Source organism: Silurus aristotelis (genome assembly GCF_946808225.1).
Source record: "Silurus aristotelis genome assembly, chromosome: 3".
Classification (NCBI taxonomy): Eukaryota; Metazoa; Chordata; class Actinopteri; order Siluriformes; family Siluridae; genus Silurus; species Silurus aristotelis.
Window position 1 is genome coordinate 37938668 of NC_139576.1, and position 15000 is coordinate 37953667.

At 45.0% G+C, this 15000-nt stretch overlaps 3 protein-coding genes across 6 annotated transcripts in view; 1 reads left to right on the top strand and 2 right to left on the bottom strand.

Annotated features, from left to right (window-relative positions):
* The window catches only part of asmt (acetylserotonin O-methyltransferase), a 5025-nt gene extending 942 nt beyond the window's left edge, over nucleotides 1–4083 (bottom strand). The window contains exons 1-7 of the mRNA XM_083537395.1: nucleotides 3690–4083; nucleotides 3315–3492; nucleotides 2505–2634; nucleotides 2331–2399; nucleotides 1848–1966; nucleotides 181–321; nucleotides 1–30 (exon numbers count right to left, since the gene is read on the bottom strand). The exon at nucleotides 1–30 is cut by the window's left edge and continues 93 nt beyond it. Of these exons, the coding sequence (XP_083393521.1) occupies nucleotides 1–30; nucleotides 181–321; nucleotides 1848–1966; nucleotides 2331–2399; nucleotides 2505–2634; nucleotides 3315–3492; nucleotides 3690–3761 (739 nt within the window). The 5' untranslated portion in view covers nucleotides 3762–4083. The remainder of the gene's footprint in view (nucleotides 31–180; nucleotides 322–1847; nucleotides 1967–2330; nucleotides 2400–2504; nucleotides 2635–3314; nucleotides 3493–3689) is intronic.
* A 1150-nt stretch (nucleotides 4084–5233) lies between these two features.
* Nucleotides 5234–8925, bottom strand: akap17a (A kinase (PRKA) anchor protein 17A). Of its 3 annotated transcripts, none has more exons than XR_014532821.1 (6): nucleotides 8769–8925; nucleotides 7460–8223; nucleotides 7232–7380; nucleotides 6748–6988; nucleotides 5341–6657; nucleotides 5234–5279 (listed from the first exon to the last, which is right to left on the bottom strand). XR_014532821.1 is itself a non-coding variant. In XM_083537349.1 (5 exons), exons 2-5 carry the CDS (start codon nucleotides 8213–8215, stop codon nucleotides 5998–6000), a joined length of 1806 nt encoding a protein of 601 aa, XP_083393475.1. In that variant the 5' UTR covers nucleotides 8216–8223; nucleotides 8769–8925; the 3' UTR covers nucleotides 5234–5997. The 3 variants fall into 3 exon arrangements, 1 of the variants encoding a protein (XP_083393475.1); XR_014532822.1 differs by having other exon boundaries at nucleotides 8757–8915; XM_083537349.1 differs by having other exon boundaries at nucleotides 5234–6657.
* A 1525-nt stretch (nucleotides 8926–10450) lies between these two features.
* ccdc138 (coiled-coil domain containing 138) overlaps nucleotides 10451–15000 on the top strand; it is a 10147-nt gene continuing 5597 nt past the window's right edge. The window contains exons 1-13 of one of the 2 annotated variants that reach the window (XM_083537347.1): nucleotides 10451–10617; nucleotides 10978–11062; nucleotides 11174–11294; nucleotides 11444–11538; nucleotides 11719–11864; nucleotides 12141–12278; nucleotides 12397–12516; nucleotides 12605–12682; nucleotides 12795–12892; nucleotides 13136–13301; nucleotides 13591–13698; nucleotides 13861–13993; nucleotides 14806–14982. In XM_083537347.1, coding sequence (XP_083393473.1) covers nucleotides 10537–10617; nucleotides 10978–11062; nucleotides 11174–11294; nucleotides 11444–11538; nucleotides 11719–11864; nucleotides 12141–12278; nucleotides 12397–12516; nucleotides 12605–12682; nucleotides 12795–12892; nucleotides 13136–13301; nucleotides 13591–13698; nucleotides 13861–13993; nucleotides 14806–14982 — 1546 coding nt within the window. In that variant the 5' untranslated portion in view covers nucleotides 10451–10536. The remainder of the gene's footprint in view (nucleotides 10618–10977; nucleotides 11063–11173; nucleotides 11295–11443; nucleotides 11539–11718; nucleotides 11865–12140; nucleotides 12279–12396; nucleotides 12517–12604; nucleotides 12683–12794; nucleotides 12893–13135; nucleotides 13302–13590; nucleotides 13699–13860; nucleotides 13994–14805; nucleotides 14983–15000) is intronic. The other variant, XM_083537348.1, reaches the window with a different exon arrangement.

A 15000-nucleotide genomic window follows, 5' to 3' on the forward strand; every position in this document is an offset into this window, starting at 1 on the left:
CCTCAGGAAGTGCATCTTTAAAAAAGTCTCCTACACACACACACACACACACACACACACACACACACACACACACACACACACACACACACACACACACACACACACACCTGTGAAAAGTCTGGAATCTGTGATGAACAATTCTGTAGTAAGTTGATTGGATATGTAATGATCCTCCACCTTCATGGAATAATATTCTCTGGTTCTCCTCGGGCAGGAAGTGATCACGACACACTCTCACGACTCTCGGCAGGTCAAAGATAGTGACTTTACACGTGGGGTAAATGGACACACACTGCTGGGCCAGAGCTCCACTGCAGCCTGCAAACACACTTTTACTGCAGTTATTCAGATTTTATTATAAATAACATTAAATATCATTCAATGTGCAGCAAAAGACAATACACAAGGAAACACTCTGGTGTGTCCGGTAGCTCCACCTAGTGGCCAAAATTCATACTTCACTGAATAAATACAAACCGAATTAAAATTCATCCAAACCATCATCTACATCATCATTCATCCATACCATCATCTACACCATCATCTACACCATCATTCATCCATACCATTATTCACACCATCATCCATACCATCATTCACACCATCATCTACACCATCATTCATCCATACCATCAGCTACACCATCATTCATCCACACCATTCTCTACACCATCATTTACACCATCATCTACATCATCATTCATCCATACCATCATCTACACCATCATTCATCCACACCATCATCTACACCATCATCTACACCACCATTCATCCATACCATAATTTATACCATCATCTACATCATCATTCATCCATACCATCATCTACACCATCATTCATCCACACCATCATCTACACCATCATTCATCTACACCATCAGCTACATCATCATTCATCCATACCATCATCTACATCATCATTCATCCATACCATCAGCTACACCATCATTCATCCACACCATTCTCTACACCATCATTTACACCATCATCTACATCATCATTCATCCATACCATCATCTACACCATCATTCATCCACACCATCATCTACACCATCATCTACACCACCATTCATCCATACCATAATTTATACCATCATCTACATCATCATTCATCCATACCATCATCTACACCATCATTCATCCACACCATCATCTACACCATCATTCATCTACACCATCAGCTACATCATCATTCATCCATACCATCATCTACATCATCATTCATCCATACCATCATCTACACCATCATTCATCCACACCATCCTCTACACCATCATTTACACCATCATCTACATCATCATTCATCCATACCATCATCTACACCATCATTCATCCATACCATCATCTACACCATCATTCATCCACACCATCATCTACACCATCATTCATCTACACCATCATCTACATCATCATTCATCCATACCATCATCTACACCATCATTCATCCACACCATCATCTACACCATCATTCATCTACACCATCATCTACATCATCATTCATCCATACCATCATCTACACCATCATTCATCTACACCATCATCTACATCATCATTCATCCATACCATCATCTACACCATCATTCATCCACACCATCATCTACACCATCATTCATCTACATCATCATTCATCCATACCATCATCTACACCATCATTCATCCACACCATCATCTACACCATCATTCATCTACACCATCATCTACATCATCATTCATCCATACCATCATCTACACCATCATTCATCTACACCATCATCTACATTATCATTCATCCATACCATCATTTACACCATCATCTACACCATCATCTATTTATTTATTCATTATTTATACATCTTCCTGGTCTACCTCCAAGATCGCAGATGCTCCTGAACTCAGAAAGGTTGAAGGCAGTGATCACGTCTCGGCCACAGACGTTCCAGATGGAGTTCATCAGCTGCATGAACTTCACCAATTCCTCCTCAGACCTTTAATATAAACATGCTGCTTGTTCAGATACACAGTAATAAAGAACTCTAAGGTGGACTACAAAACAGCTACCAAAAAACAAGTTTGAATGACCTTCAGGATCCAAACTGAAGGTCTGATTTCAGAGTAGAACATGCCAAAACATCTAAACTGTTCTTGTGGCTGCTGCTGTGAAGCTCCACAACATTAAAGTCCTCATGTTCTCCTGGACCTTTCATCAACCTCAACACAACCCCAAGACTCTGTTGTCCATTCTTATGAGCCTTGGAATCCATGGAACAGAATGGTAAAAAACACACACACACACACACACACACACACACACACACACACACACACACACACACACACACACACAGTCACCTGTAAAGAGCTTGGAACAGGTCCTTGGAGCTGATACCGAAGGCTTTCTCATACTGATTCCTTCCCTCTCTGAAGACAGACAAAAACATTACTGATGATGTATCTCTGGACATGTTCGTGTCCCTCATGTTCTCCTACTTTATATCCAGCACATGGAGAAGATTAAGTTCTCACCTGATTGCATCAGCCAGGTAACACCAGCAGAGGTATATGGTGTTGGAGTTATACTCAATCGAGTGATAAAGAGACCGTGGACTCGATTTCGTCAGAAACGTGGTGGACATTTCTGTGTTACTGTAGACAACTTGGACACACACACACACACACACACACACACACACACACACACACACACACACACACACACACATCAAATCCTCTGTAAAAGAGCCAAAGTGTGGAAATCCACCTTCTGTATAAAGACATGCACTTCTGAGCTTTCACTGTCTTCTGTTTCACCACAACCTTCTGAGAAACTCTTCATAGTCGTATCTAGACCCTGGTCCACCGTACTCTAGAGGAACATTTCTACCAAGCTACTAGAGCACCAATCCAGGCATGGGAGGTGAGTTACGGTTATGAGATCTTCCCTGAGGGTCTGTGCTGGAGCAACCACACCCCAGACCCCTTCTATCACTGATATATCTGGAGCTCCAACAATGTTGCCATAGGTGCTTCATGAAGGATTCCAGCTGCAGATGATTACCTCAGTGAAGAGGAAGTTGCTGGTCCTGAGTCTCTCCCACTCACCTGCTTCCTTACTCCATCCTCTAAGATATAACAAAGGAGACTGAGACACCAAACCTTCTGAGAAGGTCAGATGGAAAAGCCTGTGGTGCAGAGGCTCACATGTGTAAAGTTCTCCAGCCACAGCGGTGCTGTTTCTCGCTCTCTACACTTTACACTGAATCTAAACGAATGTGTTTTATTGTTTCTCACAGCATTTCAGGATAAAAGTGAGTTTTCTTCATGAGATGATCCTACCTTGTCCTTTCTCATCAGAATGTGTGATGAGAAGCTGAAGTCCAGCACAAGCTGATAGAAGTCTCTCTGTTCCATCTGTACTCATTCCCAGCTCCTGCGCTACTTCCTGTGCAGTTAGGGGGCGCTGTGAAGCGTGCAGGTGATCGAACAGCCCCAACTCACACGCCACGAACAGAGTCTACCCAAAACAACAGAAACACGTCCTGATGCTCACACCACCAATAAAGACATGAGGAACACAGTGCAGGTCCATATCACACTGATCCTGCGTCCATCAGCGCAGGTCCACCACACATCCACACGTCTGCAACCATCAGACACATCATGTGGAGGAACGTGTCTTACAGAACATCTGAGAAGACAAACGTATTTTACCTTCGACACCATGAAGCCCTCCATGTACTCCAGAAGCTTTTTAGGATAAATGTCTTCTTTAGCTACAGCCATACTCCTGGTCCACTCACGCTCTACACGCGCATGTGTGTGTGTGTGTGTGTGTGTGTGTGTGTGTGTGTGTTTTGAAGAGACAGATGCACAGTGGGAATAATCGGATTACTGCAGCTTACTGGACCTTCTGACCTGCTGAACAAGCGAAGCTACTTCACATTAAACACACGATCATCTGCAGCGCTCACGTGTCTGAGAAAACCTCAGATCAGGACATGCAGGATTGGATTGAGTCAGATTGGCTTACACTAGATCAGACTGGGTCAGATTGAGTCAGACTGGGTCTGATTGAGTCAGATTGGGTTAAACTAGATCAGACTGGATCAGATTGGGCTACACTAGATCAGACTGGGTCAGATTGAGTCAGACTGGGTTACACAAGATCAGACTGGATCAGATTGAGTCAGATTGGGTTACACTAGATCAGACTGGGTCAGATTGAGTCAGACTGGGTCAGATTGGTTTACACTAGATCAGACTGAGTCAGATTGGGTTACACTAGATCAGACTGGATCAGACTGAGTCAGATTGGGTTACACTGGATCAGACTGGGTCAGATTGGGTTACACTAAATCAGACTGGGTCAAATTGGGTTACACTAGATCAGATTGAGACAGACTGGGTCAGATTGAGTCAGATTGGGTTACACTAGATCAGACTGGGTCAGATTGAGGGTAATAATGATATTAGTGATTATATCCAGGATGGACCCACAGATTTGTTCGGTTCTGGTGTTGTGAATGTGTATGAAGAAGTAAAATCAGGGCTGGTGGACGGTAATGATTCTCTCATGTGCTGCTGACAAATTAAACACAAACTCCACCAACACCACAAAGTCTTTCAGCTCGTTAGATGTTTATCACACAAATCAATGCATGAAAACCTCTTCAGAGAACCTGAGTCCTGAGCAGTGGTGTGAACAGCTGCTATCATCTCTCACTGTGGCTTCTGGGTCTTCAGTGAGCTGCTGGTGGAAAAACATCTGATTGTAATCATGTGAAGTGCGCACTAAACTGGGCCACGTCCCAATCCCCAGGCTGGAGGAACAGGATTATGGCAGTAGTGATTAGATTCAGAGTAAGAAACAGTGAAGTGTAGCTCAGGGGTCATGTGGGCTTTAAATAACAGACCCAAAAAACAACCTGACACTGATGTGTGTGTGTGTGTGTGTGTGTTTGTGTGTGTGTGTGTGTGAACAGTTGTGCTGGAGCAGTTGTTAGTGTAATTAACATCACGTGTGGGTCAGAGAAGTTTTTTTTTTTTTTTTTGAGAAATGATTGGATCTGTTACTGAAACGAGCCTTTAAACAGTAAAAAATGATTTTTTTTATTTAATAATTTGTCCAAATTCCTTTAAAAATGCTCCAATGAACAGACTTCATTAATCACTTTATTGTTTTAATGAATTAATAAACGACCTGATTATTCAATTGTTGTTTAAAATCTAATGAATGAATCAAAACCGAATGAAAGTGGATTCAGGAAGATGTTTATTATCTACATGTTTAGGAAGGAGTCTCTCACGCACGCACGCGCACACGCGCACACGTGCACACACACACACACACACACACACACACACACACACACACACACACACACACACACACACACACTCGCGCGGGCGAAACGTAGAGGTTTTTATGAGTTTGGAGCACGTGAGATCTCTGACGCTCACGCAGCACTACAGATGTTTATTTACAGAAGAAGACAAATACAGAACACAGCTTTGGTTTTGTGGTGTGAGAAATTAGACACTCCAGTAGGAGGAAGAACGTGTGTGTGAAGATTTCAATCAGTGCTGATGTTCTGTAAATAAAACTGGCCCTGAAGAACAGCTGAAACACTCCCCGCTATGAAAGGGATTGGTGTGATGATCACGTGTAGTGTGACGTGTGACTCCTTAGATAAACATGAAACCTGGTGGAAATAAATCCCGTGTGATTGCAGTAAAACATGGCAGTTATAAACACACTGTAATGACCGGATTGCGCTAATCAGTCAGGAGGAATACGCTAATGCTAATCAGACGTTTAGCATTCATCTTTGAAGGTATGAAAATTGTTAGACACGCTAGTAACACTATAGCACATTCATGCTAACTCAAATGAAAACAACAACAGAAAAAGCATCGACTGTAAAGTCGTTCCCGTGTCACGTGACTCCTGGGTAATCTTCACCGTCTTAATAAATCGCTAATTAGCATGTTTCTTACATATCCACACATCCAGATGTTTTCAGTGACGTTTGGATCGCCGACTCCGCCCTCGGCTGGAAGAGCGACTCGCGCTCCGCCCACTGCTGCTGCTGCTGCTCCGCCCATGGCTGTACCGATGGCTCCTCCCACTTTTCCCATTGCCCAGAATACCCTGGCTACGTCGCCTCTGACTCCTGCTCAAACTCCGCCCCTGAAGCGCCCTCCTGCTCGGACTTCGTCTGTGTCCGTATGGGTGACGTTGGTTACTGCTCCGCCCCTGGCCACTCCTACTCTGGCTCCGACTCCTCCCACAGCTGCGATTCCGTTCTCTCTGGGTTTTTCGCTCCTCCTCTTTTCCTGATTTGCCCTCATGGTGACCCCCAGTGGCAGCGGGGGTAATTTCATTGCGCCCCTCCACCTTGGTAGGCTCAACACTAGGCCCCTCCCACTTCTTGATCTCACCATTAGACTCCACCCCCTGGTTTGTGCTTTTTTTCAGAAGGTTCCCCAGCAATCTGTCTCTCAGCTCACGTTCTTTCTTCTGGAGCTCCAGAGCTCGAGCCTTCTCACCCTCCACCCTCCGCAGCTCCTCCTCCTGTTTACACCGAAGCTCCGCCTCCTGCAGGCGCCGAACCTCTGCCTCTTCCTCTAGCCGCGTGAGTTCGGCCTTCTCTCGCTCCAGCTGCTCCTGCTTCAGGGCCTGAGGACCAAGCAGAACCTGCAGATCATCTACAGAATCCCGACGTAAAGCTGGATGTAACTGTAAACTGATAAAAAGCACAAGTCTGACCTTGGCCCTGCTCAGCAGCTCGGCGATGAGCCGGATGGACTGAAGGTTCCTCTGTGCCAGAAGCAGCTTCCTCTCCTCCATGGCGATCTTCTGGTGGAGTTTCTTTTGTTCCTCCTCCTGCTGCTTCTTCACTTTCTTCTGGTTCTTCTTCTCCTCTCGCTCCTTTAGCTTCTGCTCTCGTTTACGCAGCTTCTCCTCTCGCCTCTTTTCCTTCTCTTCCTCCTCCAGCTCACGCTGCTTTCTACACACACACACACACACACACACACACACACACACACACACACACACACACACACAGTTCAGAGCTATGAGGTAAAGATCTGAGGTTCTGCTCAGGTTTGATCCCAGATGTTTTATCTCCAGCCTTTAAAGCTGGATGGTGAAAATGTGTATAATTCAGTAAAGAAGTGCAGAACATCACGACATCTGGAGTTCCTCAGGATCCTCTCATTTAAACTAAATGAATAAGTTCAAACATTACCGTTCTTCCTCCTTGCGTCTCTCCTCCTCCTCCTTCTCACGTCGTTTCTGCTCCTCCCTCTGCTTCTCCAGCTCCTGAAGCTTCATGCGCTCCTGGTGTCTCTTTTTCAGAGACAAGTCGCTCAGGTGTTTGGTGGTGTCAAAGCTCACCTGCAGAGAATTCAGTGTGAAGGTAATAATGAGTGTAAAGTGGTAAACTCTTCTGATGAAGGTTATTGTGAAGACGTACCTTAATGGGGCAGGCCATGGCTTTCCCGTCCTCGCCCTTGTACAGGAGCTTCATCCCCCTCAGCGAGCTCATGGCCTTCACAAACCCTGTGTGATCATCGTACTGCACGTAACCTTCGAAGTTTAAATGGCCGCCGAATGAGAAGGTGTTGAAATTCTTTCCCGTCATTTCCTCCCTGTACGGATCGAGCATGGGAATATCGACGTTACGGATCTTCCCGAATTTTTCGAACACGCACTTCAGGGCTTCTTCTGAAGGTTTGTCTGATGACGTGTCCTTCTGGGCGAACCATTTGCAGGGAAGTCCTTCGAGATGGATGGTGTCTGGTCTCTCTCCTGGAACCGTCTCATTCATGTCCTTAGCGTCCCGGAAAAACGAGTCCCAGTCGTGCCGGGTCGGGAATTCCATCTTGGTTGCGGCAGCGCGCACCTTCAGGACGTCGGTGAAGCCGCTGAGTTTGATGGTCTTCCCATCCAGGTTGGACAGAAAGCGCTTGACGGCGCTCTTGTTCTCCGCCTCTCCCTCGAAGCGGATGTAATCCATGGTGCTTTTGGAGATCCGGAGCGAGGCGAACTGCTCCGGGTGAACCATGCTCTTCAGGCGCTCCATCACCTCCCAGTTGGAGATGGACTTCCCGGGCATCTTGAGCTGTGGAAGCGACACACTGATGCTCATCTTGGCGATAGGTTTCAGGTACAGGTTGCATTCCCGACACAGGAGCACGCATTCCGAGGCATCGTGGACGATCGTCGTCATCTTCCACACTGAGGAGAGAGAGAGAGAGAGCAAGATGATCAGGTTCTCAAAGGAACCCTGTGTGAACACATGTGGGCGTAGCCTGTTCTTCCGTGTCACCGGAACGATAGCGATGCTTCTGAACAAAGCTCTGAAACACCAAATCTAATTTTAGTCTACTTTTTAAATTGTGCTGTAACAGAAAAACATCTGTGCAAAAACTGCTGCTGATATGAATCGAAATATCGTGCTGAGTATTGCGATACCGTGCACACGGTTAATACCGACACACACTCAGAGCAGACGGAAAAGAATCCCATGGAATGTTCCAGTAGTGCAGTAGAATCACTTTATATCAAACTAATCTTATACATATCACACACACTAATAATATATTTCATAATAAATATAATCAATAATCATAAGCGTGTAAGATTAGAACAGTGATGCTTTTCATTATTATTAGAGGGACACTGCTAGGTTCGTTAGCCTTTAGCTCCGCTAGCCGGCACTGAGATTTACTGCGGCCCTGAAAAATCAACGCTGGATTTTAAACTCGTACATTTACACCAACCTTCCGGATAAACCGCAGAAATATCGAGTTTGATGGACTTCTGTTTACATCGCAAATTCCCCTGCAGCAGCGCACGCGCACACACAACCTGCACACAGCTGCTCACTTCCGGGTACGGCACAGTAAACCGGAAGTAGTCCACAGGAAGTACCGCCCTGTAACCTATTAAATGAGTTACAACAGCAACAATAAACGCGTTGTGATGCTACTGCGCATGTCTGTCACTAAACCATAGCCGAATGCGCCATTTTTAAATCACGGAGTCGTAAAAACAAAACAACAACACAAAAATAACACACGTTTATTTATTTATTTATTTATGAAACCTTTAAATAACAAACAGGCATGATTATCATTCCACTGTAAAACTTTAGTTATGTTAATAAAATATTAGTTACATGTATAAAGTTTAAGTTTATTTCTACTGCACTTTTCACAACTGGTATTGTCTCAAAGCAGCTTTGCAGAATGTAACAGTGAAGGTGAATGATGTGTTTATCCCTGATGATGAAGACCAGGATGACTGTGGTGAAGGAAAAAACTCCTTTAGATGTTCTTTGGAAGAAACCTTGAGAGGAACCAGACTCAAAAGCAGAACCTCATCCTCATGTGGGTGACATCAAGAGTGTGATTATAGTCTTTAAACACTACAGAACACTGGAGAGTGAGAACTAACATGAGCACTGGAGTGTGTGATTATGACTGATGATCTTTCTACAGTCTTTTACAGTCAGTTGATGTTGTGGAACCAGGAGCTACTGAACAACTCATAAAATAGCTCAACATCTGAGATCATCACAGATCCAACACCAGCTTCTCCATGCCAGAGCCTTTAAACACTTTAGGAGGTCCAGTGTCCAAACTCCACATAAAGTGGGATCCAGCTGGCACTGGTACGTCTCTAGATGATTCTGGATGTTTGCAGGCATCTACTTCTTTAAAGGTCCACAATCTTCATGAGGTGGGAGGTGACTGGAGCTGGAGGAACCTCAGGATGCCTCGGGATGGAGAGAGAAAGAGAAGCAGTGGAGAGGAATTAGCGTAGCTGCTGTTCATGATATTAACAGCACAAGTTGATAATGTGATGTGATCAGATGTTCTGGAGCACAAGGTTGTGATGTGATGTGTGTGATGTGTGTTATGTGTAGGCTTTGCTAAAAACATACGTCTTTAATCTGCACTTAAACTGGGAGAGTGTATCTGAACCCCGAACACTGTCAGGAAGACTATTCCAGAGTTTAGGAGCTAAATGTGAGAATGTTCTACCACCTTTAGTGGACTTTGCTATTCTACTACCAGAAGTACAGAGTTTTGAGATCTCAGGGAGCGTGACGGATTGTAGCGTGTTAGACATGTGCATTAACTTCTATAGCTATTATTGCCTTCTGTTTTTTCTTTGCTGCTTTATTTTTTAATTATCTTTATATTTATTTATTTCTATTTTCTTATTTTATTGTAATAATAATAATAATAATAATAATAATAATAATAATAATAATATGTTTAAGGCCTTTAGAGTTAAACATTTTCAACTCTATAAAAAAATTATTATTTTAAAAGCTATTTTTTGGAGGTTTTATTGTGAAACTGTAACATGGCGGACACTTCCGGTACAACCGTTAAACAGACGATTATTCATTTTCACACCCGCATTCCGGGAACTTTCGCCTTTAAGCGTGTGTGTGTGTGTGTGTGTGTGTGTGTGAGAGAGAGAGAGAGAGAGAGAGAGAGAGAGAGAGAGAGAGTGTGTGTGTGTGTGAGTTTAAACATGAACACAGAGACAGTCAGCAGGGATTTGAACAGAAAAGCTGAGATGCTGAAGCGGAAGTATCTGGAGAGGAGAATGCGGGTATTTCCTGTTTCATCATTATTTTATATGATTATTATTGTTATTATTACAGAAGGAGAAATAACCCTTAACCCTGGGAGGAAATTATTGACCTAAACAACCACCTTTACTCAGTCTGTTTGTTTATTTGTTTGTTTGTTTGTTTCACATGTAGTCTATAAGAGTCGGTGAGATGAACGATTCTGGGTTCAGTGTGAGGTAGTGAAGAGTCGTTCATGAACGATTCATTCATTTTGAACGAGTCTTTAAAGTGACTCATAAAAACGAGTCATCTCGATTCGTACACGTTCTGTTTTAACGCGCATGCGCACAGCATCACAACAAAAGCTGGAGGATGTGATGCGTGTAAATTGAACACAGGTGTGTGTTGGTCAGGTTTCTGCTCCAGAGGAAGCACGAGTGAGTGAAGATTGTGGAGGAAACATGGAGAAGTCTGCAGAGATCTGTGAGTGCATCTCCATACTGCTGATCACCTTCTCTCCATCTCTCCTTCACTCATTCCCTCCATCACTCCTTACATACTGATCCACTGAAGTGTTTGTGTGTGTGTTTAAAGCCCAAGCCGTGGTCAGGACGCTGTCAGATGGAGAAGAAGTGAAAACATCACAGCAAGAGATGAAGAAGTACAGCCGAGCACTCCAGGAGCTTTTCCATGCTGTTTCAGATCCACCTGAACGGTGAGAGAACATCTCACTAATGATGTTAAAGCAGTGAAAGGAGCAGGATGGAGCTTCTGCAGGTGTCGGTGTGTGATATAAAGCACACACACTGATGTTCATTCACTTCCTGCTGCTCCATTGGTCTCATTTCTATCTCCTGAATCCAGGCTGATCCGTGATGAGAGTGTTGTGAGCAGTGAAGACGTCCTCACTGACCTGACAGATGCTCTGCAGAGAACCGAAGTCCTGTGTACAACGACAGGTCAGGTTTCATACACACAATGTTCAGGTCCATGCACCATCACAAAACGTGAACGATCTGTTTTATGAAGCCGGCGCGTGACTGGTGCTTCAACTCCACAGAAGCTGATTCACTTAAACAATGAAGCTGGACCATGATGACCTCAGATATCCTCCTGACCTTTGTTTCGTTTATTTTCAGACATGACTTTACCCTCTAATCTAGTCTACCCTTCCAGTTCGTTTGAGACGGAGCCAGCGAGGTTCATCAGAGGGGCTGGGCCGGGGAGTCCGGCCCACATCGAACAAGTCCACCAAGAGATGATCCAGATTTATGAAAAACTGCAGGTGAGTGAACCTCAGAATCAGAGGAACCTTTTGAATCCCTCATAAACATTCTTCTCTCTCGGTGCTGCTGATATCAGGACCTCAGCGCAGGAACCACCTCTGATCTACACCTACACACATCCCTACACATGTCCATGCTCTTCTTCTCCTACACCTGTACAGATCTGATCTTACAGATCCACCTGCTCTGAGCTCGGTCTTCTCACCAACATCCACCTACAGGATGCACCAGTCATTAGAGATTGTGTGTGTGTGTGTGTGTGTGTGTGTTTCCAGGTGCGAGCAGCCTCACTGTGTGAGCGTGAACATGAGCTCCAGTGGAAAGAGAAGCTTCTCCTGAAGCAACAGAGCACCATAACCAGACTTATGAGTGTAGAGGAGGACGTCCTGGATCGAATCAATGTCCTGCAGCAGGTTATTATACACACACACACACACACACACACACACACACACACACACACACACACACACACACACACACCTGTGTGTGTAGTGGATTTCATGATCTATAAATAATGCTGTTTTACAGAGACACCAGCAGGAGGTGGAGAGTCTGAGAGCTGCACTGAGAGAAAAAAACAAAGAGAACAAAAGGATGAAGTCAAGTTTGGATTCCATGAAGGAGCTGAACATCAGCTTGAAGAAACAGGTGAGAACCTCATCTCCAAACACACCACTCAGCTTTTACGTCCTATTTCCTACATGGTGTGTGTGTGTGTGTGTGTGTGTGTGTGTAGATGAGTGAATTGAGTGAGCAGAACGGCCGGTTGGAGATCCAGTCACAGAGAACTCAGGCTCGACTGGAAAACCTGCAGGTGAGAAATCACTCTAATGTAAATAAAAATCAAACCAAGTGTTCCACTGATGGTGTAACGGGGTGTGTGTGTGTGTGTGTGTGTGTGTGTGTGTGTGTGTGTGTGTGGATAGAGAAAGCAAGAGCACTCACACAGAGGGCGGGAAAACATTATGCCAAAGCCACGGGATCTTAAACCATCCACTCAGGATAAAGCTCTTTCTGTAAACAAGGTGAATTTTGTTATTTCTGTGTGGAAATGTTACAGATTTTAAATCAGTTTGTTTAAATGTTCACAGTGCAGGTGTGTGTGTTCCAGTGTGGGGTGTAATATTAGGGTGCAGACACTAGGGGCAGCATCAGCCCAGTGTTCAGACACCACACTGTAGAGGCATCAGTGTCACTGAAACATTTAGAATTCTGGCTTGGAGTAAATTGTGTGTGTGTGTGTGTGTGTGTGTGTGTGTGTGTGTGTGTGTGTGTGTAAGAGCTCCTCCAGTTCCTCAGCGCTGAAACTCCTGCACTGTGTGATGGAGTGGATGGTGGACGGGCCGTATTTTCCCTCACAAGACCTGAAAACACAGAGCGAAGTTGAATCGTATGGGGTTCCACCTCCTTCCCTGCAGGAACGCTGTGCCAAGGTGCACGCACACACACTCACATACACACACTCATGCATGCACACTCACATACACTCACATACTCAGGTTTAAGCAAGCCCTCCATGAAAGAAGCCTTTTGTTCCTTTTTTCCCCCCCAAAACAATGTTATCCCCCCTCCCCCACGCCACACACACACACACACACACACACACACACACATATCACTTCATATCCACCCATAACTCCCACACCTCAGACCTGCTCCTGAACCTCCTGAGGCTTTCTAACACACACACTCCATATTCAATTAGTTTTAAATTTTTTTTAGGTTCTTCCTGTTGTGCTGGAGCAGTTCCAGCAGGCCGAGAGGTTTCTTCATTTACCGCTCCTGCGCTTCATCTACTGCTCCCTCACACAGCTGGAGAACAGCTCACAGGTACTTCATATCTTCATGATGAGTAGAAAAATATCATGCGCTCTTCATCTGAGACTCAGGTTCCTCCAGATTGTAGTTGCACTTCCATCACATGGTTCCATTAAATCCTTATGTGGAAACACTGTGTGTGTGTGTGTGTGTGTGTGTGTGTGATTTTCCCAGCATCTCCTTTTGACCTCAACGTTGAGGAGATTAGGAGAGGAAGTGAACCGAAAATCTCCTCCACTCTTCAGGAACTCGTGCCCTCACACTCGCTTTCTGTCCTCCATCATCATCCTCAAAACTCTCAGCCAGGGTACGCTGTCATCTAACATGTCTCCATCCATCTTCTCTTCCTCCTGTCTGTCCTCTTTCGTTGTCTCTCTCTCTCCTCGTGGGTGTGTGTGTGTGTGGGACTCACAGCAGATGGCGATGTTGAGATGTTTGGAGAAGGGTTTGGAGCGTTCTGCCCCCAAGGCCTTCAGTGTTTAACTGTGATCGTAGTCATGTGTTTCTTCATCTCGTCCCTGAGAGTGATATTTAACACCATCACTCTCTTTAATCCGTTTCTCCTTCATCTCAATCCTTTAATACGACCGCTCTCCAGCATGCTCAGATCTTCTGTGGAGCTCCAGATGGATTCAAATCTCTACAGTTCAGGGTCTGTGTCCACAGACAGCATTGTGATGTTCTCATTTGGGTACAGAGGAGAACCTGCAGGATGGTTCGACTCCATCTGGGAGTAATCATCTCTCTGCTTTCTCTCCATAAGAAGTGAAGAACATGTATCAGCCTGGTGGTGTTTACGTAGAGAAGAGCAGATATTCAGCAGAGAGGAAATGTTGGTCCTGAGCGCTGAAACTCGCCACCTCACAAGAGTTTATCTGAAGCAGATGAGGGAGATGGTTCAGAACATCTAAGGAGAAGATGTCTGCTCTCTCCAGCCTTCTCTCTCTCTAGCCATCCTTCTCCATGATCACACCTGGATGAAGGAGAAGGTTCAGGATGTTTATAAGATGAGCTTAAGATTAAAAGGTAGTGCAGTGTGAGGGAGAGGTGTGTGTGTGTGTGTCTGCTGTTATTCAGATGGTGATCAGTTACACCATGTTCTCCCCGTGTTCTGACCAGCGGACGTTTTGGCGCAGGCCCTCAATGTTTTGCACGGCATTGTGGGAGAGGATGAGGGGCGTGGCCTATTCCTGAAGTACAAGGCCCTGACCACCATTTTAGCCGTTTTGAGGACAGGAAGTCCAGGACTGCTCGCTCCAGCGCTGGAGATCCTGCTGCAGATGAGCGCAGAGTCACGTGAGTCTCACGTCACAC

Excerpts from the sequence above, each read along its gene's own strand:
- akap17a (XM_083537349.1), bottom strand. The coding sequence starts at position 8,215 with ATGACGACGATCGTCCACGATGCCTCGGAATGCGTGCTCCTGTGTCGG. Across the intron at positions 6,989-7,231 it reads AGACGCAAGGAGGAAGAACG|AAAGCAGCGTGAGCTGGAGG; the intron begins GTAATGTTTGAA and ends GTGTGTGTGTAG. Across the intron at positions 6,658-6,747 it reads AGCTGCTGAGCAGGGCCAAG|GCCCTGAAGCAGGAGCAGCT; the intron begins GTCAGACTTGTG and ends CTTGGTCCTCAG.